Here is a 26,640-nt window from a genome sequence, read left to right as displayed (position 1 = left end):
TTTAAAAGTTTGAAAACAAAATTGAAAACAAAATAATAAAAAAAAAGTTATAATCAATAATGCATTAAGCACCCTTTTCTTATGCCGTCCTATTTACGTGCACAGATGAAATACGCTCGCTCGATAGCTCGTTCGCTCCATCGAAATCAAACAATAAGATAATGAATTCTCTATGAATTTGTGTTGCTGAATACGAATCCGGTGTTAATTTTAATTTTTATTTTTAATTAGTTGAAGAATTATTGAGTTTAAATGGTGCATTTCGATAAGAATGCAGCACCCTTTTAACAGAAGCGCAAAACCCAGTACACCTTACATTCCAATGAAATAAAACAATAAGATAGTCCAAACTATGTGATTTTGTCTTCCTAAATCCGAATCCGGTGCTACTTTTCCGATATCTGGACCCATTAAAGAATTTTTGATGTTAAATGGTGCCGCTTGACTGATTGGTGGTTACGTCTAACCATTATATTTAAGCATTTGTTGTATTTTGAACTACGGAAAATAATACATTTCATTACATCTAATCGCTGCATTCAAGATTTGAGAGTTATTTATCTCACTAACACGGATGATCATTTTGATAAATGAATGGATGAATAGATAAATTAATGAATGAATGGATGGATGGATGGATAGATGAATAGATAAACAAGACAATGTGAATATAAACAATTGTTAAGCTTCCAATACAAAGCACAGGGAGAATCCAGGGACGCATTTCCAGTAGTTTCGATACGCTCATTATAATGCCTTAATGGTAAAGAATACATTTTAAATAGATGCATATCAATCACTCATTTAGTCAGTCAGTCAATCGTTCAGTCAGTCACTCACTCACTCCTTCACTCAATCACTCCCTCACTCAGTCAGTCACTCAATCACAAAGTCACTCACTCAGTCAATCAGTCATTTAGTTTCGCGGATCAAGATATTGGAAAAAATTTATTTCACAGTGTCGTCCCTGATTCGCGATGCGAACTGCACAGGCTTATCTGGAACGCCACTTTACGCACATGAATTAAGCCCCGTTCCCGGTTTATAGCACGTTTACTTCTTATTGATTCAATTCGTAAACCCATTGGTAAGATATGTTGTGAATCGGGGTTCAAAATCTCGATTTCATCTTATATTGCATAAATGAGGTTAATATTAATATTTTGGCAAGTTTTTTATAATAAGATACATTAATTATAAAGTTTGGTATACGTGAGCATGACGTTAAACAATATGCAGCCATTTTGAAAGTGATTTGGATTTTTACCTGAACAATCAACACTATTTTGGACTAAACTACTAGTAAACAAAAGGCAGATACACGTAGGAAGAATAAGTGTACCTTTTCCGACAATATCCTGCTAAAATAAAGCATTTTCGATACGACGCAATTGTAACAAGTATACAGTATCATTTTTTCGGACGGGAATAATTCCGTACAATGTACAACATAATATACGGAAATGTACATTGCCGTGCTGACCAAAGAGAGCATCACTGTATTCAACTTGAACATGGTTCTGATATATTCACTGAGATGATTATTATCAACGCTCTACCCGTGTATCCGCGATAACGTTTGTTAATATAAATGTCTAAGGCATTGGCTTTAAATATTTACAGAAAACTGCAAACGGACCACGGTCATTATGTTAGCTTATGTACGATTGGACGATTTTGCAACGTCACGACGTCATTTGACGTCATTGGCGTCATTGACGTTACTGCCATAAGAAACGCATTAAGCAATACAAGAGAACGGACGCAACGACACATCGAGAAATATTTTAATAAACGCAAATGTACGATATAGCATTGAATCAAGAGACGCGCAATTTATTCCAGCTTACCCCAGTTGGAAGGTATTTCGTATCTCAAGGGGGTTATCCAGCTTTCGTGAACGACGTGATTATGCCCATGATAGCGAAACTTGCAGTCGAACTTCACGAAGCACGAGTAGCATGCAGTGAGATGTACCCAATAGTTCGACGGCGAGTGCAGAACTACGTACTCGAAGAGGCTACAAAAGAAGGATTTCTATGCGCCAGGCCGCGTCGCAGAATAAGGCGTACGTTTTAACGTAGATCTTTGATTAAATGTTATATAATTCCGCTTTTACACTTCAAATACAATGCAAATTTATCGTCTTAATCGATGTTCATTTGATATCATTTCATAAAGTATTTTAAAAATGAATATCCTTATTTCATGTCTCTATGAGGCCCCGAAAATCATCTTTAGTTCTTAATTCTAAATTGTATTGCACTGATGCAAGTTTGTTCGTGTCCTCTTTACCAGATAATGTTTTGAATGGGAAGTAACGACTTTACTCACCGTTTGTTAAAATCCTATAACTTCGTTATTTCGAAAACCGTTAATCCGAATTTCTGATTATTTCGAAGTAATGCTTTGTGAATTGTGTCTTTCGTTAGTTAACTAGAAAATTTAATGCTTAAGTCGAACTCCGGTTTTCCTTATTATCGCGTTTCCAAACCCGGTCCTATCTCGAGTTATCATGGCTCGATTGCTCATTCTCGGCATTGGTATTACTTAAAACTACCCCGAATACTCATAATTATACTGCAAAGAACCCAGTGTATGGAACATAAACTAAAAAGTACCCCGGAGTACGGCCGGGTGCTTCTAAACGTATTTTCCATACACGGTGTTCAATTTAAGAGAACCAGATGTACTTTAAAGTAGTGCCTGAGTCGACAACAACCAATGGAGAGTAAAAAGGCTTAATTTTCAAATGAAAAAAAAATCAGTTGTTCCTCTGTTTTCTACAATTATTTTTCAAATTATAACTCGTCCAGTTCCAAGTCTATTTTCACACCTTTTGATACAAACAAACGCCTTCCTCTTGATTTCACAGATCAGAACAGAAAAGAACAGGGCTGCACAGATGACAAGGGCTGCGCAGATGGCAAAAGCTGCGCAGATGACAAAGGCTGCACAGATGACAAAGGCTGTGTAGATTACAAAGGCAGCGCAAATGACAAGGGCTGCACTAATGACAAGGGCTGCGAAGATGACAAAAGCCGCACAGATGACAAAGGCTGCGCAGATGACAAAGACTTCGCAGATATCAAGGGCTCCACATATGACACGGGCTGCGCAGATGAAAACGGCTGCGCAGATGACAATGGCTGCGCAGAAGACAAAAGCTGCGCAAATGACAAAGGCTGCGCAGATGACAAAGGCAGTGCAGATGACAAGACATGCACAGATGACAAAGGCTGTGCAGATGACAAAGGCTGCGCAGATGAAAAAGGCTGCGCAGATGACAAAGGCTGCGCAGATGACAAGGGTCTCAGAGATGACAAGGGATGCACAGATAACACGGGTTGCGCAGATGACAAAGGCTACGCAGATGACAAAGGCTGCGAATATGACAAAGGCTGTGCAGATGAAAAAGGCTGCGCATATGACAATAGCAGTGCAGATGACAAAGGCTGCGCATTTGACAAAGGCGGTGCAGATGACAGTGCAGATGACAAAGGCTGCGCAGTCGACAAAGGCAGTGTAGATGACAAAGGCTGTGCAGATGACAAAGGCTGCGCAGATGACAAATGCAGTGAAGATGACAATGGCTACGCAGATGACAAAGGCTGCGCAGATGACAAAGGCTGCGCAGATGAAAAAGGCAGTGTAGATGACAAAGGCTGTGCAGATGACAAAGGCTGCGCAGATGACAAATCCAGTGAAGATGACAAAGGCTGCGCAGATGACAAAGGCAGTGCAGATTATAAAGGCTGCGCAGATGAAAAAGGCTGCGCAGATGACAAAGGCTGCGCAGATGACAAAGGCTGTGCAGATGGCAAAGGCTGTGCAGATCACAAAGGCTGCGCAGATGACAAAGGCAGTGCAGATGACAAGGCATGCACAGATGACAAAGGCTGTGCAGATGACAAAGGATGCGCAGATGACAAGGGCTGCGAAGATGACAAAGGCTGCGCAGATGACAAGGGTCATAGAGATGACAATGGCTACACAGATAACACGGGCTGCGCAGATGGCAAAGGCAACGCAGATGACAAAGGCTGCGCATATGACAAAAGCTGCGCAGATGACAAAGGAAGTGCAGATGACAACGCATGCACAGATGACACAGACTGTGCAGATGACAAAGGCTGCGCAGATGATAAAGGCTGCGCAGATGACAATGGCTGCGCAGTTGACACGGGCTGCACAGATGACAATGGCTGCGCATATGACAAAGACTGTGCAGACGACAAAGGCTACGCAGATGACAATGGCTACGCAGATGACAAAGGCTGCGAATATGACAAAGGCTGCGAAGATGACAAAGGCTGCGAAGATGACAAAGGCTTCGAAGATGGCAAAAACTGTGCAGATGACAAAGGCTGCGCAGATGACAATTGCTGCACAGATAACACGGGCTGCGCAGATGACAAAGGCTACGCAGATGACAAAGGCTGCGAAGATGACAAAGACTGCGAAGATGACAAAGTCTGTGCAGATGACGATGGTAGTGCAGATGACAAAGGCTGCGCAGATGACAAAGGCTGCGCAGATGACAAAGCCTGTGCAGATGGCAAAGGCTGTGCATATGACAAAGGCTGCGCAGATGACAAAGGTTGCGCAGATGACAAAGGCTGCGCAGATGACAAAGGCAGTGCAGATGACAGCGCATGCACAGATGGCAAAGGCTGTGCAGATGACAAAGGCTGCGCAGATGATAAAGGCTGCGCAGATGACAATGACTGCGCAGATGATACGGGCTGCGCAGATGACAAAGGCAGTGCAGATGACAAAGACTGCGCAGATGACAAAGGCTACGAAGATGACAAAGGCTGTGCAGATGACAAAGGCTGCGCAGATGACAAAGGCTGCGCAGAAGACAAAGGCTGCGCAGATGACAAAGGCTGTGCAGATGGCAAAGGCTGTGCAGATGACAAAGGCTGCGCAGATGACAAAGGCTGCGCAGATGACAAAGGCTGCGCAGATGACAAAGGCAGTGCAGATGACAACGCATGCACAGATGACAAAGGCTGTGCAGATGACAAAGGCTGCGCAGATGATAAAGGCTGCGCAGATGACAATGACTGCGCAGATGATATGGGTTGCGCAGATGACAATGGCTGCGCATATGACAAAGACTGCGCAGATGACAAAGGCTACGCAGATGACAAAGGCTGCGAAGATGACAAAGGCTGTGCAGATGACAAAGGCTGTGAATATGACAAAGGCTTTGCAGAAGACAAAGGATGCGCAGATGACAAAGGCTGTGCAGATGGCAAAGGCTGTGCATATGACAAAGGCTGCGCTGATGACAAAGGATGTGCAGTTGACAAAGGCTGCGCAGATGACAAAGACAGTGCAGATGACAAGGGTCTCGCATATGACAAAGGCTGCGCAGATGACAATGGCTGCAATGATGATGACAACGGGATTGAGGATTGCGTGCTCCTGGGTGATGACAAGAACCGCTCTGACGAAAAGTACCTGCAGCCATATAAGGACGACGCCAATAGTGGCTTAGCAAAGAAGAAGGCGTCGGGCACAGGACGGCAACTCCTAAAACGAATCCATGGAGTATTAAGACGATCGTGTTGCATTCAGAAAATCAAAGACTAACTTGACAAAAAAATTGTTCTCTTCCATTTATTATATAGTTATTTCATTTGAATAAAGTTTGATCAACATAATTATCTTCATAAAATTTCTGATATTATTTAATTAACCAAATTTGAATTATGTGCAACCATGCAAGTGAATTTACATGAATCGCAGAAACACAGGTTTGTTCCTTCGAAATGTAATTCATGTTATAAGTCTGCGATGTTAAAATACAAAAAATTGCACAACAATACCAACAGCCTATTGCCGTCGTAATAAACCCGCCTGTATTTTTTAATTTAACTTAATATGTTCGGTCTTATGATGACATGTACCGGTAAACGTGCTTACAAAGGAACCGAAACCATATAAATTAGGGATGGCAAAATTATTCGAATATTCGAATATTCGATTGAATGGTCAGCATTCGAATAATAAAAATGATATTCGCAAATTCGCATTTTTATTCAAACGTAATTTCACCAATATTTAATGACCTGCGAACCGCTTACTAAAAAGCAACCGAAGCCACCTGGGAGTAACATGTTTGACGTGACGTTCTTCGTGTCAAACTGATGACGCGGCCCGTATCAGTGTTGATTGCGCAATGCAATATACACGCTCTAAGAAAGGCCCCGACTGTTGTTTGCCAATGGGGTGCCAATTAACGGTTTCAATTGACTGGCGAATATTAATTAAGTATTGTGATCACAGTATGTACAGCCATTTAAATGTGTGAATTACTTGAATCGCGCAATGCAATATACTTACTATAAGAAAGGGCCCGAACTGTTGTTTGTCAATTAGGTACCAATTAAGGGCTTCAAATAACTTGCGAATAATAATTTAGTTTTTGTTATCACAGTTTGAACAGACATTTAAATAATGTGAATTACTCAAAAGTAACAGATGATATAAACTAAATAATCATCAAGGAATCATAATTCAAATCTGAAAATGCCACCAGCCCCTTCTGCAGTATGGAATACTTTACACGGTCTGTGGATAAGAAGACCGCAACGTGTAATGTGTGTAAACTTAGTTTTACATATGCGCGGTCTGCTACAAATCTGTGGAATCATTAAAAAATAAAATTCTATGACACGATGTTTTACATTCTATTTGTGCCCGATCACAGTACCGGTCATAGTATTAGTCGACAGCGATACAATTTTTCGATAGCAACGTTAATAAACAGCCTCGTATTTAGCAAACGGATATAACTTACAAACCAATGGAAATTAACACATAACAAGGTAAAATCAATCCAGCCGTTTTATGCGAATATTCGAATATTCGATTGAATGAATTTGCGAACATTCGAATACCGATATTGGTATTCGATGCCATCCCTAATATAAATACTTCTTTGCCAGTTAATTGAAATACTAGCATACTCGTTGTTTAATTTATTCTTTATTTAATCGCTTGCCAATGTGAGATATAGGTGATGTTCAGATTAATTGACGTTTCTTAACCTCAGATCAGTACATAACCGATTGATTGATTCATAGACGGAAAAAGGGTGTATACTGCGTATTTTTATATGTGATGTCGGATTTTTAGCTTTCTATACCCGTTATTAAATTCTAAACAAATTCATACAAATTGACATTGCTGTAAAACGTGAATGCAGTAAAGCTGTATTAAATGCGTTGACTTCGTTTAGGTAGAATAGTTGTGATTAGCGCTAATTGTTAACAACTTCATTACCCACAGTGCGAGTGTGTTTTTGAGTGGTGTTTTGCAGATAATACAGCCATCACAGGGCCGTACGCAGGAAATGTTTGACTGGGGGAGCCCAACAAGGGAGGGTGCAGCAGGGATCTCCGCTCCCGAATTTTAAAATTGTTGAATTCGGTATTTTTCAATGTGAATTTTAATGCTTAAAATATTTTGTGATATAAATTTATGGAATATAACAAGTAAATGTATTGTAAAGTGATCAAACAAGATTCAATGCGACTGAAACGTTGTACAATTCATTTTCGCATCGCTATGAGTGTGCTTATTTGGCAATATTCTGCATGTTTCTCGATAAGCTGTAATGATTCAAGTAATATCAATTAATTGTCGGATATGTGTTTACGTCAGTGTCGTTAATGTACATGTGCATAACTTAATTGTACAAGTGAGTAGAAAGTTGTTGTTCAATTCCTATTTCAAATACCATGACTCGTTATGACCAAACTACAGCTGAAAAATATCAACACATTTCAATGCATGGTTAAACAAATTTATTAATGGTGTATAGCTTATCGTCAAAATAAGCTTTTATACGGCGCACTTTCGGTCACTTAATTAGGCTTCATGCTTGTCCGTTAAGTGTCGTCCCAGATTAGCCTGTGCATTCCGCAAAGGCTTATAACGGACCAAACTGTCCACTTTTATGGCGTTTTTTGTAACGTAAGCCTTTTCTTGACTAAAATCTGGTTGAGGCGAAAAGTGTCGTCGCTGATTAGCCTGTGTGGACTGCACAGGCTAATATTGGACGACATTTTGCGCACATGCATTAAGTTTGTCCATTAAGTTAAATCTCACCGAATTCGTAACTTTCACAGCCAAAAATCATCCCATATCTGTGTAAAGTGTGATAGGCCATTTTGGCTTTCAATACGCGAGTTATTAAAGACCTTGCAAGACAGATACTGCAACGTTCGTCCGATTTCAATGTACAATCTCGGAAATAAAAGCACAAACTCTGCCTCTTTAGTTGACAAGAGACGAAAAGAAAAGGAACAAGAATATAATAAAACATCTCAATTTTGTATTCTGTTTTCCATGTATAAAATGTGCCGTTCAATTCACAACAGAAATTGAACAGGCGTCAAAGATATCGTGATTATATTTAACACATTCTAAAAGCATTTGAGCCTCGTTCTGGAAAAACAGGGCTTAAAGCATGTGCCCGGAATTCCCAGAGCAGGGTTTATTTATAATAATGTAAATGGCACAAAATCATCTACACAGTATAACTTTAACAGAGAAAGAAAGTAGGTAAATAATATACATATTTTGCAGATCGAAACAATAAGGCAACATTTGTCCTGTATTGCTTGTCTGATTGTAAGGCAACAACCCATTTGATTAATATCTATATCTATAAAGCAAGAACAATGACACTAAACAATACAATAAAATTCTCGTGAAAATACAAGGTAAATGTAGATATTTTAAAATTCCGAGACACATTTTGACAGATTGTGTGTTTAAAATGTATACGTAAATTTCAACATATATTTAAACATGACAATCTCAATACAAATATACAACATTGAACAAATAACTTTTTGATAGATGGCTCAGGAGGAATGATGGTAAAAACACAAGGGTAACACAAGTAGGGGAATGTTAAAGGGTAACACAAGTGGGAGAATGTTAAAGGGTGACACAAGTGGGAGACTACTGTGGGAACATGTTAAAGGGTAACACAAGTGCAGGCATGTTAAAGGGTAACACAAGTGCAGACATGTTAAAGGGTAACACAAGTGGGGGCATGTTAAAGTACTTATCAGTGGGTAAATGACAGGTACTTGATTAATTGTACAACTAAAGAAGTAATTGTTGATAACTTTTTAACTTCGGAATGATTTGAAGCCCTGAGTTTATTTGTTTATTCAACAACATAATACCTTCTAACATGTATTAATTTAAAGGCTGCATTGTATATACAATTAAACAAACCATTACACTATACCTGAATATCAAACTGTGAAATAATAACAACAGATCTAAAAAGTGTCAAAACACCTATAAATAACAAACTTAACCATTTAAGCAGACAAATAAGACTTCATATATGGTATTCATTAATATTTTCTAATATAAAAAATAATATGTAAGAGTTATAGGTAAGGTATTGCATAGGTATGGTACAAGTTATCCAGAAATAAAATAAGCTATTTCATGCCATGCCATTTTCACAAATCAACAACAATTCTTATAACAACACCACAATATGATATGTCTTCGTTTAAAAGAGTTATTTATTACAAATGACAATCCTAGAGTTTAACTAGAGAAATTAGATTTTTAATTTGATTCAATGTGTATCTTTTAATAGATTGTAAAAAGCATATACCAGTAAATAAATATTAAAACAAATACTTCAGTTAACACAAATAAAGTACAACAATATTTGATGAATGCCCATTCATAGGCAAAATCATACATATAGATGCATCTAACACATATAACAATCATACATATAGATGCATCTAACACATATAACAATCATACATATAGATGTATCTAACACATATAACAATCAAACATATAGATGCATCTAAAACATATAACAATCATACATATAGATGCATCTAACACATATAACAATCATACATATAGATGCATCTAACACATATAACAATCATACATATAGATGCATCTAACACATATAACAATCATACATATAGATGCATCTAACACATATAACAATCATACATATAGATGCATCTAACACATATAACAATCATACATATAGATGCATCTAACACATATAACAAGACGTAAATGAAGATGATAACAGAGTTGATACTTACTGAGTAGCTTCCTACTTATCTTTGAAAAAGTGCAACCTTGTTATAGTGAAGTTAAATCTAACAAGTAAAAAGGATATCTAGATGCTTAAATGAAAAGTCCCATTAAATTACGGCTGTGCTTCCATTCATTAGGGGTGGTATTCAAAAGACATCTTAAGTAATTTCTTAAATAATTTCACTTAAGGTCAAAATTACAATGTTTTGTATTTCTTTACTTAATAAGGAAATACATCATTTTTTGGTATTCCTAAAATAACATTGACATAATGATGTTATTTTCATGTAAATTGTGATGCCAAACAATTGCAATATGAAATGAAACAATTAAGAAATTTTCCCACTTTAAGGATAAGAATACAATTTAACTTACGATGCTTCTGGAATACGACCCCTGAGCATTTAAATAAATGAACAGCCCTCTGGGAAATTGTATGTGCCTAAAGGGTCGATCCAGATTAGCTTTTGCAGCCCTTACAGGCTAATCTGGGAAGACACTTTTTGCTTAGACTTTATTTTTGTTAAGAAGAGACTACCTTTATTTTCTTTCCAATTTAACAGAAAGTGTCGTCCCTGATTATCCTGTGCAGACCCCAGGGGCTAATCTGGGACCACACATTACACAATGCATTAAGCCCTGTTTTGCCAAAAAAAGGGCTAGAACAATGTTCCAAGTGTGTATAAGAGGAAAACCTAATTCATTGAAAAACCAGGCTTAACATCTGGTTTTATATTGTAAATCTGAGGCACAGAAATCAAAATTTGCACAAGCCATGTACAGATAAGTTTTCAATAGAGCTTTCTCACTTTTCCTATATGCAGGCTTGTAAATTGTTGCTCTCAAATAAGAATATTATCAGCACTCAGAGTAAACAGGACTTTATGCATTTGTGTAAAGTGTTGTCACAGATTAGCCTGTGGAGTGCTGACTGCATATGCTCATCTGGGACAACTCTTCACGCACACTCGGAAAGACCAGTTTTTTCACAGAGAAGGCCATATAGGAATTAAGGCTTGCTTAGTCGCACCATGAATTTGCATGATTGCAATATACTTTGAAGGTATGCAAACACTTAAAAAACAAAGTAAAACCGACACATATAACAATAAAAGCTATCACCAAACATATAAAATCAAAATCCATATAAATAACAAATGATTCTAACTAAATTTTCATGATCTGAAACTAGTACAATAGCCAATATAGTAAAGCAACAAATGAACGTGGAACAAATTTAACATTGTTTACAAAACCCTTTCACAACTACTTGTAAAAAAATATTTTTAATAATTAATACCTAGAACATGATGAAACATGGCAAATAATATTATGAATTGTAACATATGAAAAGCTGTCCAGCAGCATTTTTACTAAAAACAACACAATTAAATCTTTTAATTAAAATTATTAAAATAATAAATAAACTAAAGCAATACCCTTGACAAATGGCTATATTATTCTCCAATTGCATAGTTTAACCACGAGTCATTGTCATTTCTAGGAAATTGTACTTATTTAATCAGTATTGGTGTTAGTTTGAATGTGTACTTTTTATAATGTCTAACTTCACTAACCTTTGGGTGAGAAGGAACACAATGGAATGTATATTTGCACTTTGAGTTGAGGTAATACATGGCATATAAAGCTTTTGCTAGATGGAAACTTGTTATTAACACTCAAAAGTAAATCTGGTATTTGTTGTGCAGCACTCTATCAAAAGAGCGAGAGCACAGCAAAGGATTAATAAAATTGCTCCAAAAATGTGTTAAAAAAACCATAATAATGTTGCATAAAAATTGTATTATTAAACAACAAAGCATTTTCTGACTGCGTACTTAAACAAGAATGAGTATATTATATAAATACAAGTCAAAATATAGAACAAATTGCGCCCTAAAAGTTGCCGTAATTTCTCTATGATGTATTTCAAGTTCTTTGACATTTTTGGTGGAAATATTATATTGGTTTGCCCATATGCATGTATAATTTTGTATTAAAATAAATAATTAAAAAAATACCATTTAATGCATAGAAAATACAAAATACATATGAGCCGCACTCTGGGGAAACAATGTTTGATGCATGTGCGTAAAGTGTCATCCCAGATTAGAGAAAACACTTTCCACTTCAATTGTATTTTTTGCTTAAAAGGAGTTTCTTTTTCAGTGTATGCTGGAAGCGCTGTATGTGAAGGCTAATCAGGGACGACACTTTACGCACATGCATGAAGCCCCATTTTACCATAACTCAGCTCATTTGGAACGCTATAGTTTAGTTTCTTAAATAAATGAGATCACAACTCATTATCACAGGCAGAACGTGCGGTCTTTCCGGCACATGCAGACAAACCACAAATACATGAGACGATTCCTCTCTGTTTGATTCTGAAGCCCAAAGGCATCTGTATCTGGATTCTCTGGGCTCCATGTTAAAGCTGCCTCGTGTCCCTGAAAAAGGACACAAACAAACAATATTAAAGTCAAGTAAAAAATAAATGTCATTGAAAAGTTATTAAGCCTTTAACACTCTGATTCACACTTTGATGCAAGTTTAGTCACTTAAAAATCAAAATAAATTTAAGACCTTGTTCACTAGTCTAAGTTTTTAAGGCTTCATTTCCAACCCTAAGATACTGATTAGCAGCAAACAGCATAAAACCTGAACAGGCTGCATGTGACTTTCAGACTTTTCTGGTTTTTATGCTGCAGGTTTCATACAGCCATTTTCACTTGGCATCTGAGCCGGGAAGGGTTAAGTGACTGTGGCTATGCTTTATTCAAAGGTGTTGTAAAATAACAATGATATTTTTATGACATTTACTTACATCAAATTCAGAGAAAACAAAGCTAACCTCATTTTACCAAAATGGTACATTTGCACTTTTTTCTGGTTAGGTTTAATTGACTTTTTGTTCTTTTGACTAAGTAAAAACAAATTAAAGCATGTTAGAATCTACCGGTAAATAAATTCAACAGAATTATATTGATTATACCGGTATTTATGAATATATACCATAATAATTCTATGTTTTTGTATACTGTATGTTTGAAGACAAGTCAAAATGTACCCAAATAAATAGAACATTCTGAATATTCTTTTTTATATTTGTCTACATACTATGAGACAAGCTGGGTAATATAGATATGCTGTATTTAAACCTTCTCATTAAAGCACAATTACATCAAAAGCAGCTTTCTAAGACACTCTTGGGCCTGTTTCCTGGGTAAAACCAGTACTTGGTGTCTTAAGAAAAGACTTTGAGAACGCTTGAAGAGCCTGGCTTTAACATGTGACCACTGACAGCTAGGCAGGGGACACCATATCAACACGCCACTTTGACCTCATACAAATGAGCTGTGCTCTGTGAACACGGAGCTTAATGCGTGTGGGTAAAGTGTCACCCCAATTAGCCTGTGTAGTCCACACACCCTAAACAGGGACAATACTTCCTGCTTTAATGTATTTTTTTCTTTAAAGGAAGTCACTTCTAAACGAAATTCCAGGCAAGGCGAAAAGTGATGTCCCTGATAAGCCTGACTACGACCTCTTACAAATACAAGTGCGACTTACAATGGCAGGAGGGATGAGCCTGTGACAGCCGCCCCTGTTGTAGTGTTCCAGGTAGGCCTCCCTCAAGGTCACCTTCTGGGAGGCGTGCAGGCACTGGGTGCACAGCGCACACCGCTGAAAGTAACATGTGGGAATACACATTTTAGCAATGACACTGATGCAAGCAAATATGACATTCCAAAACTTGGATATATTATATTGAATTGTTACCTCGATCTTTAACTTAGGTACCTAATTCTTAAGCCTCACAATCCGCCTAATCATGCTGATAGCTAATGCAGTCATTGAAAAACCATCCATGGTGGACAAAATAATGCTTGGGGCTAATATTTCCAGATGGGCACACTGGGTACATTGATACAGACTGAGCGCTGCCACTGATGATTACAGATTGTAATTCTTAATAATAGGATCACAGGACACACCGCTTAAAGCAAGATGCAGACATGAATCTTTGAAACTATGATGCTGGTACAGAGTGCACAACAATGGGAGAAATGGGAAAACAAAAAATAGGGGGCTAAGCCATCACACAGACACCAGTTGTCCACATTTCTGAACTTTCTGTATCCACTAGCCCAATCCATTTTGCCGTCATAATGAACAGCCGTTTCAGTTAGCCCTTAGGTCATTATGAAAGCTTTCTCGTGGTGGCTATCCCAATACAGATCAACAAAGGTGTCAATCCCATCCAACTTCAACCTAATTGCTTTAGGAATCTTAATGCAAATGCATTATGCCCAGATTTCCCAGAGCAAGGCTCAAATCTCCCAAATCTCTGTAACCCTGACAACTACTCACCAGATTACCACATCCCTGTTTGCCGGCACATTCTGGCATAGAACACCACTCTGAGAACACAGTGATCTCCCGGTCAGACGCTAGCATCTCATCTGTGTCAGCATCGCTGTCAAAACAGACAGGCAACTCTGGGAAAACAAGGCTTATTTTGTTGCTACGAGCAGGTCTATCCTCTATACCCAAGCTAATTATTGGGTTGCTGAATATGATCCCCAAGGCCACAAGACTGTCTCAACGGTAAATGTGCACATAAAACTCCATTAAAAAAATTTGGCACACATTATACATTTTAAAAGGCATTTATTAGGTAATGGCAGACACAAGCATACTATAACAAATCAAGGTAAAATCAAGGTGAATGTCACTGCGGTGTAGTGTATATGGTGTTCGCAAACGACGGGGAGTTCACAGGTTTGTTCCGTACTGTAGAAGCATTCATTAGATCTCCCATATTATCACACCAATTACTGGCTCTACCCAGAAAACAGACATGAGAGCATGTCAATAAGCCTAAGGCTTAAAATGCAATTTAGCTAAAAATAAAAAGGTTTAAACTAAGGTGAAAATACATGAGCGGCGCTCTGTGAAAAGGGGGTTTAATGCATGTGCGTATAGTGTCTTCCCAGATTAGCCTGTGCAGTCTGCACAGGCTAATCACGGACAACACTTTCAGCTATTATGATATTTTTCTTTTAAAGAAAGTCTCTCTATCCCTAAAATCTATTTAAGGCAGAAAGTGTTGTTCCTGATTAGCCTGTGCACTTGAGGGACGACACTTTACGCACATGCATTAAAATCCCTTTTCACAGAGCACTGCTCCTACTTTTTTGATAGATATAACTTATGGCTATACCTTAATGTTTGAAAACTGATTGTAGACCATGGAAGCTATCCGGGACACTCGTAGAACATTGTAGATGACGTGCTGGTACAAGCGTTTGTTTCCCATAAAATGATTGGTGGACAGGTTGGGAGACATGTTCACCTAACAACAGAGCACAAACAAACCTTGAAAAACATGTTATGATGTCATCTTGTTCTACACTCTGAATACTAATGATAGTCTTCTGATACGAGCCTCGCTATGGGAATCTGAGCTTAATACAAATGCATAAAGTGTCATCTCAGATTAGCCTGTGCATTCCATACAAGCTAATCAGAGACGACACTTTCCGCCGTAACTAGATTTTTGTTGTGGTGACACTTCCTTCGAACAAAAAAATCCAGAAGAGCGTTACGTGTTGTCCGTGATTAGCTGTGTGGACTGCACACGTTGATCTGGGACCACATTTTCATGCGCATGAATTAAGCCCTATTTTCACAGAATGAAGCTCATTTTGTATTTTACATAGTTGTCTGGACTGTGAAAGTTCATCTGTACAATTATTACATTGACACCCTTAATTTGTCAATAATTTCATTATTAGTTTTGTAATTTGAACTGTTGACCTCGTATAATTCTAAAACCTAAACAGGCATCTTTCTTCGAACATTTTTACTTTGATGTTAAAAAAAGATCCACATTTTTGTAATTGATTTTTATTTATTCTTTGAAAAAGAATCATCAAAGACACTTTTATCTGTTAAATTACAATTCCTTTATCATAGTGCTGAAACCCTTTAAATCTAAAGATTATTATTTGAAATAAAACCAATAGAATTCCTATTTACCTCCATCAAGTACAGCTTGAGATTCTCATCCAACATGAAGTCAAACCTCACCAGCTCAAAGAAGTTCCTAGAATAAGAACATGCCATGGCATAATAAATGGTCAAAATACACACACCAGCTTTTAGCTATGCAATGGACAATTTTACATCCTCCCAGGCATTTACAAGTAACGGAGATAAAACGACATCAAAATGGATAAACACACTCACACACACACAACCCACAGAATGACAAACACATCTTTAACGGCAAACAAATCAAGACTGGAAAAATGCTCCAAACAACGATCGAAAACAATTACCGGTAAATCCGTGTTTGATTAAGCGCTGATCAACTGCAGATATATACCCATCATGCACTCTTTCTAACCTACCTTGCTTTTGTGGCAACATCGTGCACTTTGGAGCTAAACGGCGGCGACCCATCAACGGCATGCCATACAGGTGTTGTCAAGCCATTTTGTTGTACGCGGCGCTAACAAAGTACTTCCAGGCGATGTCCTTGTATAAAAGAGCAATCATGGTAAGAATTGATGTGGTCACCGAAGTGGATAATGCCGTTTATGTAGCTTTGCAAGCATGCCCACTTTAATCCACACTCTGGTAATGTTATCAACTTTTCAACACAAGACACCATGATGTACAGTACTGGTTCAGCCCAAAGGACAGGAAGGACTCTCAATCACCCTTAGGTTGTGTACACAATCAAGATAATTGAAAGAACTTTAAACTACAGCTTAAGTAAATAAATGACTTTCTATATGTCTAGATCCATTGTGTTTGCATAAAATCTTGTTTAAAAGTGATCTTCCCTGCGTACGTCAGTGACTGCAGAGTGTCAGCCTTACAGTCGATGCCGTATCTCTGGACGAGTTGCATAGCGAAAGAGATGGCCTCGATGTAGTATCGGTTGTTGTCCCACCCACACTCAATCAGACCGGCGGATGAGAGAAATTAATGGGCTCTCGTCAACTTTTGAATTCGAAAAAAAGTCGTTGGAACAACCTGGGCTCCGATTTTTGAAATATTCCCAGTTTTGTATTACCGTAACAAGCGTACCGTGCAGAAATGTTCATTGTACAAGATGGTGTGCGTTATACATTGATACAGCGCTATTCTGACTGCTAATTAGCGAAAAATTCATTGTGAACTCGTAAATATCCATTATTGGCGCCATGCTTGTTGTTGTTGTACTCTTTTGAAAGGGCTGTTGTCGACATACCGAATATCGGTTACGAGGGGCATTTGATGGCACTGATTTTTGAGAAGAGCAAAGATATAAGCCAAGTGATTTAGTACGTTGTTATTTATGTATTTATTCTATGTATGTGATATGTTGACATGTTAATTTGCTAAGTGTGTGAGCAAAGTAATGTAATTGCGGATTTGTGCCAGCAAAGTGAAAGTGAAAGGGGCAAGTTAAAAGTTGCGAAAGGAAAGTAGACGTGGATGTGGAAAGTAGTTCCAAGCGGCGTTCGTATTGTGTTTTGAATGCTTTGTTAATGAGCGGTGATGATACGCGCAAGAAATGCGTGAATGTATGTTGTGTGCACGTGAATGTATGTTGTGTGCACTTGTGAAACGTTGCGTATGTGTTTGTTGTGGGCATGCGCGTATGGCTGGTTAATTGTGCTAATTTACAACACTGTGTACACACCGTTCTTACTGACAGTAACGTAGTGACGTCACCATCTATGTATAGATTGAATTTCCGGAAATAATCGATTCATCACGATTGGCTCTTTTATTATATTATCGTGACAAAAGACTACGATATTTGCTTCATGTGGTGATTGTCGAAAGTAGTGCCTATTTGTAAAAAGGTTCTCTTTCTCTCCTGGATGAAAAGCCATTTTGCGATCGCGCCCATTCCTTTAGTTGTTATCAACCGTTTCCCAAGTGTGTCTGCAACATGTATTTCATTGGCAGCGACGTTGACAGACGAGCGTTTGTGGTGCATTTATTGAAGTAAAGGGATTTTGTCGAAATCTCACTGCCGAATCCCCGAGTTCGCTCGCTTGCATTTGGGCAAATGGGATTTTCTTAGAAGCTGCGTGATATACGTTTTTGATTGCATCTTTCGGAATAAGATATTGATCTTTTAAACTGATAATAGCCTTGCACATTCTGATGCAAAGAAAAGCCATAAACGTCGACCGTTCCATATTTGGGAATTAGATGCAGTGGCAACTAAGTAATAACTGCGTAAATATAATCTTGACCAGTCATTCAACCCCAAATCATATATTGACCGAAGCCGCATACAGTTTGAGGCTGCCTGGCTGGTCACTATTATGCCGCTGAACCCGACGTGAGTTTTGTACCGAACATTTTGTCCTGTGTATCAATCAGTGTATAATCAACGATTTTAATAGCAATCAATGCCGGTTGCTCCTTTAAAGTGATATTATGGGCATCTGACAGTGTATAGGTGTCTATCGCAACCGTTGTTTATTTCTGGTGTTTTCACTTCATACACATGTATATTTGTTAATGCAGCATCAACATACCAAAACAACATCCCGGAAAGAGAAAAATAATGCATTTGAATATCAACCGTACTTTCGTTTTGACAACTGACGACATAAATGATTCGATGTACGATGTCAATCTCAATTTAGTTTTAGTGCAGATCCGTTCATACGACACAAAGACACTATTTTGTTTTACGGATCATTTCGGCTTAGAGGACTGGGTGAGTCATGTAAAATATCGAATATAATTTATATACTTTTTTTATAAACAACTGGTAGCAAGATTAGTTGCAGATACTTGGTATGCTTCCACATTTTAACTAACTCTTTTGACCAGTTAATTCTTTTCAGCTCAATTCATCAGTGAAAAAATGCCCATAATATCACTTTAAAGAACACACTGATAATGTCGTCGTCAGAGATTCGAAACTAACGACCGCGTTGTAGAACATCGGGCCAAGACTCACCCATGGAAACCATTCGGCAAACCTATTTTGCTTTTCGAGTTGAAATTCGAAACACCTGCATTAGATATGAGTCGCATAATGGAGAAAAGCGTAAAGCGTCGTCCCAGATTAGCGTGTGCAAGCCATGTTTTCCTATCATGCGACCCTCGCATATATCTTTATATCAGCTGTCAAGAAATCATTATCAGTAAGTGCTGCATCAGCACAATTCATTTGAAAGACAAAATCAGCCTCGCTCTGGGAAAACACATGTGCACGTCCTTTCAGCGCCGTTGTTGGTATACACGCTTCTCACCAAGGTGATCCGGGTTCAAGCCCAGACTCATTTTTTGGCATGCTGCGAGTGATTTAGTTTCACTAACTATATTGTATACGTTTGTTTTATAATGCAGAACGGTTGGATAGAATTAAGAACATGATATTGAAGCGATGTACGCGGAATGTTATGTCCGTAACATTTAAAACATAAATAAATAATTTATTTATTAAAAAAAACTCAGCGTTGAAATAAAATAAAGAGATGTTTACCTCTATATGCCTATGACCACGCTGATCACGAATTCGTTGGAATTTTAAAGATATCTAAAGCCATTCAAGTTATCAATATTAAAACAAAACGTCAGAAAATACATATGTATCTTAAAAAGAAACAACAAATGTTTTTAATAAAACATAAACAGTTTATAGTGTTGTTTAAAAGTTTGAAAACAAAATTGAAAACAAAATAATAAAAAAAAAGTTATAATCAATAATGCATTAAGCACCCTTTTCTTATGCCGTCCTATTTACGTGCACAGATGAAATACGCTCGCTCGATAGCTCGTTCGCTCCATCGAAATCAAACAATAAGATAATGAATTCTCTATGAATTTGTGTTGCTGAATACGAATCCGGTGTTAATTTTAATTTTTATTTTTAATTAGTTGAAGAATTATTGAGTTTAAATGGTGCATTTCGATAAGAATGCAGCACCCTTTTAACAGAAGCGCAAAACCCAGTACACCTTACATTCCAATGAAATAAAACAATAAGATAGTCCAAACTATGTGATTTTGTCTTCCTAAATCCGAATCCGGTGCTACTTTTCCGATATCTGGACCCATTAAAGAATTTTTGATGTTAAATGGTGCCGCTTGACTGATTGGTGGTTACGTCTAACCATTATATTTAAGCATTTGTTGTATTTTGAACTACGGAAAATAATACATTTCATTACATCTAATCGCTGCATTCAAGATTTGAGAGTTATTTATCTCACTAACACGGATGATCATTTTGATAAATGAATGGATGAATAGATAAATTAATGAATGAATGGATGGATGGATGGATAGATGAATAGATAAACAAGACAATGTGAATATAAACAATTGTTAAGCTTCCAATACAAAGCACAGGGAGAATCCAGGGACGCATTTCCAGTAGTTTCGATACGCTCATTATAATGCCTTAATGGTAAAGAATACATTTTAAATAGATGCATATCAATCACTCATTTAGTCAGTCAGTCAATCGTTCAGTCAGTCACTCACTCACTCCTTCACTCAATCACTCCCTCACTCAGTCAGTCACTCAATCACAAAGTCACTCACTCAGTCAATCAGTCATTTAGTTTCGCGGATCAAGATATTGGAAAAAATTTATTTCACAGTGTCGTCCCTGATTCGCGATGCGAACTGCACAGGCTTATCTGGAACGCCACTTTACGCACATGAATTAAGCCCCGTTCCCGGTTTATAGCACGTTTACTTCTTATTGATTCAATTCGTAAACCCATTGGTAAGATATGTTGTGAATCGGGGTTCAAAATCTCGATTTCATCTTATATTGCATAAATGAGGTTAATATTAATATTTTGGCAAGTTTTTTATAATAAGATACATTAATTATAAAGTTTGGTATACGTGAGCATGACGTTAAACAATATGCAGCCATTTTGAAAGTGATTTGGATTTTTACCTGAACAATCAACACTATTTTGGACTAAACTACTAGTAAACAAAAGGCAGATACACGTAGGAAGAATAAGTGTACCTTTTCCGACAATATCCTGCTAAAATAAAGCATTTTCGATACGACGCAATTGTAACAAGTATACAGTATCATTTTTTCGGACGGGAATAATTCCGTACAATGTACAACATAATATACGGAAATGTACATTGCCGTGCTGACCAAAGAGAGCATCACTGTATTCAACTTGAACATGGTTCTGATATATTCACTGAGATGATTATTATCAACGCTCTACCCGTGTATCCGCGATAACGTTTGTTAATATAAATGTCTAAGGCATTGGCTTTAAATATTTACAGAAAACTGCAAACGGACCACGGTCATTATGTTAGCTTATGTACGATTGGACGATTTTGCAACGTCACGACGTCATTTGACGTCATTGGCGTCATTGACGTTACTGCCATAAGAAACGCATTAAGCAATACAAGAGAACGGACGCAACGACACATCGAGAAATATTTTAATAAACGCAAATGTACGATATAGCATTGAATCAAGAGACGCGCAATTTATTCCAGCTTACCCCAGTTGGAAGGTATTTCGTATCTCAAGGGGGTTATCCAGCTTTCGTGAACGACGTGATTATGCCCATGATAGCGAAACTTGCAGTCGAACTTCACGAAGCACGAGTAGCATGCAGTGAGATGTACCCAATAGTTCGACGGCGAGTGCAGAACTACGTACTCGAAGAGGCTACAAAAGAAGGATTTCTATGCGCCAGGCCGCGTCGCAGAATAAGGCGTACGTTTTAACGTAGATCTTTGATTAAATGTTATATAATTCCGCTTTTACACTTCAAATACAATGCAAATTTATCGTCTTAATCGATGTTCATTTGATATCATTTCATAAAGTATTTTAAAAATGAATATCCTTATTTCATGTCTCTATGAGGCCCCGAAAATCATCTTTAGTTCTTAATTCTAAATTGTATTGCACTGATGCAAGTTTGTTCGTGTCCTCTTTACCAGATAATGTTTTGAATGGGAAGTAACGACTTTCTCACCGTTTGTTAAAATCCTATAACTTCGTTATTTCGAAAACCGTTAATCCGAATTTCTGATTATTTCGAAGTAATGCTTTGTGAATTGTGTCTTTCGTTAGTTAACTAGAAAATTTAATGCTTAAGTCGAACTCCGGTTTTCCTTATTATCGCGTTTCCAAACCCGGTCCTATCTCGAGTTATCATGGCTCGATTGCTCATTCTCGGCATTGGTATTACTTAAAACTACCCCGAATACTCATAATTATACTGCAAAGAACCCAGTGTATGGAACATAAACTAAAAAGTACCCCGGAGTACGGCCGGGTGCTTCTAAACGTATTTTCCATACACGGTGTTCAATTTAAGAGAACCAGATGTACTTTAAAGTAGTGCCTGAGTCGACAACAACCAATGGAGAGTAAAAAGGCTTAATTTTCAAATGAAAAAAAAATCAGTTGTTCCTCTGTTTTCTACAATTATTTTTCAAATTATAACTCGTCCAGTTCCAAGTCTATTTTCACACCTTTTGATACAAACAAACGCCTTCCTCTTGATTTCACAGATCAGAACAGAAAAGAACAGGGCTGCACAGATGACAAGGGCTGCGCAGATGGCAAAAGCTGCGCAGATGACAAAGGCTGCACAGATGACAAAGGCTGTGTAGATTACAAAGGCAGCGCAAATGACAAGGGCTGCACTAATGACAAGGGCTGCGAAGATGACAAAAGCCGCACAGATGACAAAGGCTGCGCAGATGACAAAGACTTCGCAGATATCAAGGGCTCCACATATGACACGGGCTGCGCAGATGAAAACGGCTGCGCAGATGACAATGGCTGCGCAGAAGACAAAAGCTGCGCAAATGACAAAGGCTGCGCAGATGACAAAGGCAGTGCAGATGACAAGACATGCACAGATGACAAAGGCTGTGCAGATGACAAAGGCTGCGCAGATGAAAAAGGCTGCGCAGATGACAAAGGCTGCGCAGATGACAAGGGTCTCAGAGATGACAAGGGATGCACAGATAACACGGGTTGCGCAGATGACAAAGGCTACGCAGATGACAAAGGCTGCGAATATGACAAAGGCTGTGCAGATGAAAAAGGCTGCGCATATGACAATAGCAGTGCAGATGACAAAGGCTGCGCATTTGACAAAGGCGGTGCAGATGACAGTGCAGATGACAAAGGCTGCGCAGTCGACAAAGGCAGTGTAGATGACAAAGGCTGTGCAGATGACAAAGGCTGCGCAGATGACAAATGCAGTGAAGATGACAATGGCTACGCAGATGACAAAGGCTGCGCAGATGACAAAGGCTGCGCAGATGAAAAAGGCAGTGTAGATGACAAAGGCTGTGCAGATGACAAAGGCTGCGCAGATGACAAATCCAGTGAAGATGACAAAGGCTGCGCAGATGACAAAGGCAGTGCAGATTATAAAGGCTGCGCAGATGAAAAAGGCTGCGCAGATGACAAAGGCTGCGCAGATGACAAAGGCTGTGCAGATGGCAAAGGCTGTGCAGATCACAAAGGCTGCGCAGATGACAAAGGCAGTGCAGATGACAAGGCATGCACAGATGACAAAGGCTGTGCAGATGACAAAGGATGCGCAGATGACAAGGGCTGCGAAGATGACAAAGGCTGCGCAGATGACAAGGGTCATAGAGATGACAATGGCTACACAGATAACACGGGCTGCGCAGATGGCAAAGGCAACGCAGATGACAAAGGCTGCGCATATGACAAAAGCTGCGCAGATGACAAAGGAAGTGCAGATGACAACGCATGCACAGATGACACAGACTGTGCAGATGACAAAGGCTGCGCAGATGATAAAGGCTGCGCAGATGACAATGGCTGCGCAGTTGACACGGGCTGCACAGATGACAATGGCTGCGCATATGACAAAGACTGTGCAGACGACAAAGGCTACGCAGATGACAATGGCTACGCAGATGACAAAGGCTGCGAATATGACAAAGGCTGCGAAGATGACAAAGGCTGCGAAGATGACAAAGGCTTCGAAGATGGCAAAAACTGTGCAGATGACAAAGGCTGCGCAGATGACAATTGCTGCACAGATAACACGGGCTGCGCAGATGACAAAGGCTACGCAGATGACAAAGGCTGCGAAGATGACAAAGACTGCGAAGATGACAAAGTCTGTGCAGATGACGATGGTAGTGCAGATGACAAAGGCTGCGCAGATGACAAAGGCTGCGCAGATGACAAAGCCTGTGCAGATGGCAAAGGCTGTGCATATGACAAAGGCTGCGCAGATGACAAAGGTTGCGCAGATGACAAAGGCTGCGCAGATGACAAAGGCAGTGCAGATGACAGCGCATGCACAGATGGCAAAGGCTGTGCAGATGACAAAGGCTGCGCAGATGATAAAGGCTGCGCAGATGACAATGACTGCGCAGATGATACGGGCTGCGCAGATGACAAAGGCAGTGCAGATGACAAAGACTGCGCAGATGACAAAGGCTACGAAGATGACAAAGGCTGTGCAGATGACAAAGGCTGCGCAGATGACAAAGGCTGCGCAGAAGACAAAGGCTGCGCAGATGACAAAGGCTGTGCAGATGGCAAAGGCTGTGCAGATGACAAAGGCTGCGCAGATGACAAAGGCTGCGCAGATGACAAAGGCTGCGCAGATGACAAAGGCAGTGCAGATGACAACGCATGCACAGATGACAAAGGCTGTGCAGATGACAAAGGCTGCGCAGATGATAAAGGCTGCGCAGATGACAATGACTGCGCAGATGATATGGGTTGCGCAGATGACAATGGCTGCGCATATGACAAAGACTGCGCAGATGACAAAGGCTACGCAGATGACAAAGGCTGCGAAGATGACAAAGGCTGTGCAGATGACAAAGGCTGTGAATATGACAAAGGCTTTGCAGAAGACAAAGGATGCGCAGATGACAAAGGCTGTGCAGATGGCAAAGGCTGTGCATATGACAAAGGCTGCGCTGATGACAAAGGATGTGCAGTTGACAAAGGCTGCGCAGATGACAAAGACAGTGCAGATGACAAGGGTCTCGCATATGACAAAGGCTGCGCAGATGACAATGGCTGCAATGATGATGACAACGGGATTGAGGATTGCGTGCTCCTGGGTGATGACAAGAACCGCTCTGACGAAAAGTACCTGCAGCCATATAAGGACGACGCCAATAGTGGCTTAGCAAAGAAGAAGGCGTCGGGCACAGGACGGCAACTCCTAAAACGAATCCATGGAGTATTAAGACGATCGTGTTGCATTCAGAAAATCAAAGACTAACTTGACAAAAAAATTGTTCTCTTCCATTTATTATATAGTTATTTCATTTGAATAAAGTTTGATCAACATAATTATCTTCATAAAATTTCTGATATTATTTAATTAACCAAATTTGAATTATGTGCAACCATGCAAGTGAATTTACATGAATCGCAGAAACACAGGTTTGTTCCTTCGAAATGTAATTCATGTTATAAGTCTGCGATGTTAAAATACAAAAAATTGCACAACAATACCAACAGCCTATTGCCGTCGTAATAAACCCGCCTGTATTTTTTAATTTAACTTAATATGTTCGGTCTTATGATGACATGTACCGGTAAACGTGCTTACAAAGGAACCGAAACCATATAAATTAGGGATGGCAAAATTATTCGAATATTCGAATATTCGATTGAATGGTCAGCATTCGAATAATAAAAATGATATTCGCAAATTCGCATTTTTATTCAAACGTAATTTCACCAATATTTAATGACCTGCGAACCGCTTACTAAAAAGCAACCGAAGCCACCTGGGAGTAACATGTTTGACGTGACGTTCTTCGTGTCAAACTGATGACGCGGCCCGTATCAGTGTTGATTGCGCAATGCAATATACACGCTCTAAGAAAGGCCCCGACTGTTGTTTGCCAATGGGGTGCCAATTAACGGTTTCAATTGACTGGCGAATATTAATTAAGTATTGTGATCACAGTATGTACAGCCATTTAAATGTGTGAATTACTTGAATCGCGCAATGCAATATACTTACTATAAGAAAGGGCCCGAACTGTTGTTTGTCAATTAGGTACCAATTAAGGGCTTCAAATAACTTGCGAATAATAATTTAGTTTTTGTTATCACAGTTTGAACAGACATTTAAATAATGTGAATTACTCAAAAGTAACAGATGATATAAACTAAATAATCATCAAGGAATCATAATTCAAATCTGAAAATGCCACCAGCCCCTTCTGCAGTATGGAATACTTTACACGGTCTGTGGATAAGAAGACCGCAACGTGTAATGTGTGTAAACTTAGTTTTACATATGCGCGGTCTGCTACAAATCTGTGGAATCATTAAAAAATAAAATTCTATGACACGATGTTTTACATTCTATTTGTGCCCGATCACAGTACCGGTCATAGTATTAGTCGACAGCGATACAATTTTTCGATAGCAACGTTAATAAACAGCCTCGTATTTAGCAAACGGATATAACTTACAAACCAATGGAAATTAACACATAACAAGGTAAA

The 26,640-nt window shown here is 38.8% G+C and overlaps 2 protein-coding genes across 57 annotated transcripts in view; one reads left to right on the top strand and one right to left on the bottom strand.

The window, feature by feature from the left end:
• LOC127837030 (probable tubulin polyglutamylase ttll-15) overlaps window positions 1-26,640 on the bottom strand; it is an 87,964-nt gene that overhangs the window by 11,465 nt on the left and 49,859 nt on the right. For 2 of the 30 annotated variants that reach the window (XM_052363766.1, XM_052363771.1), the window contains exons 15-16: window positions 13,693-13,806; window positions 12,504-12,569 (exon numbers count right to left, since the gene is read on the bottom strand). The exons of 11 other annotated variants lie outside the window; for them this stretch is intronic. In XM_052363766.1, the coding sequence (XP_052219726.1) occupies window positions 12,504-12,569; window positions 13,693-13,806 (180 nt within the window). Of the gene's footprint in view, window positions 1-8,333; window positions 12,570-13,692; window positions 13,807-14,493; window positions 14,600-15,346; window positions 15,479-26,640 lie in introns of those variants that run through there. 17 more of the 30 variants (XR_008029058.1, XM_052363780.1, XM_052363765.1 and 14 more) reach the window with 14 other exon arrangements.
• On the top strand, window positions 1,721-25,468 carry LOC127837028 (prestalk protein-like). Of its 27 annotated transcripts, none has more exons than XM_052363739.1 (4): window positions 1,721-2,068; window positions 2,876-3,274; window positions 3,455-4,600; window positions 23,407-25,468. In XM_052363739.1, the coding sequence occupies exons 1-4, from the start codon at window positions 1,801-1,803 to the stop codon at window positions 25,395-25,397; spliced, it is 3,804 nt and encodes a 1,267-aa protein (XP_052219699.1). In that variant the 5' UTR covers window positions 1,721-1,800; the 3' UTR covers window positions 25,398-25,468. The 27 variants fall into 27 exon arrangements, with proteins under 27 accessions (XP_052219699.1, XP_052219718.1, XP_052219722.1 ...); XM_052363758.1 differs by having other exon boundaries at window positions 2,876-3,628; window positions 4,277-4,600; XM_052363762.1 differs by adding an exon at window positions 4,907-4,960 and having other exon boundaries at window positions 2,876-4,492; window positions 24,073-25,468.

This window comes from Dreissena polymorpha, chromosome 7 (assembly GCF_020536995.1).
Source record: "Dreissena polymorpha isolate Duluth1 chromosome 7, UMN_Dpol_1.0, whole genome shotgun sequence".
NCBI lineage: Eukaryota > Metazoa > Mollusca > Bivalvia > Myida > Dreissenidae > Dreissena > Dreissena polymorpha.
The sequence above is the reverse complement of the archived record's forward strand: the minus strand, read 5'-3'. Positions and strand labels throughout refer to the sequence as shown.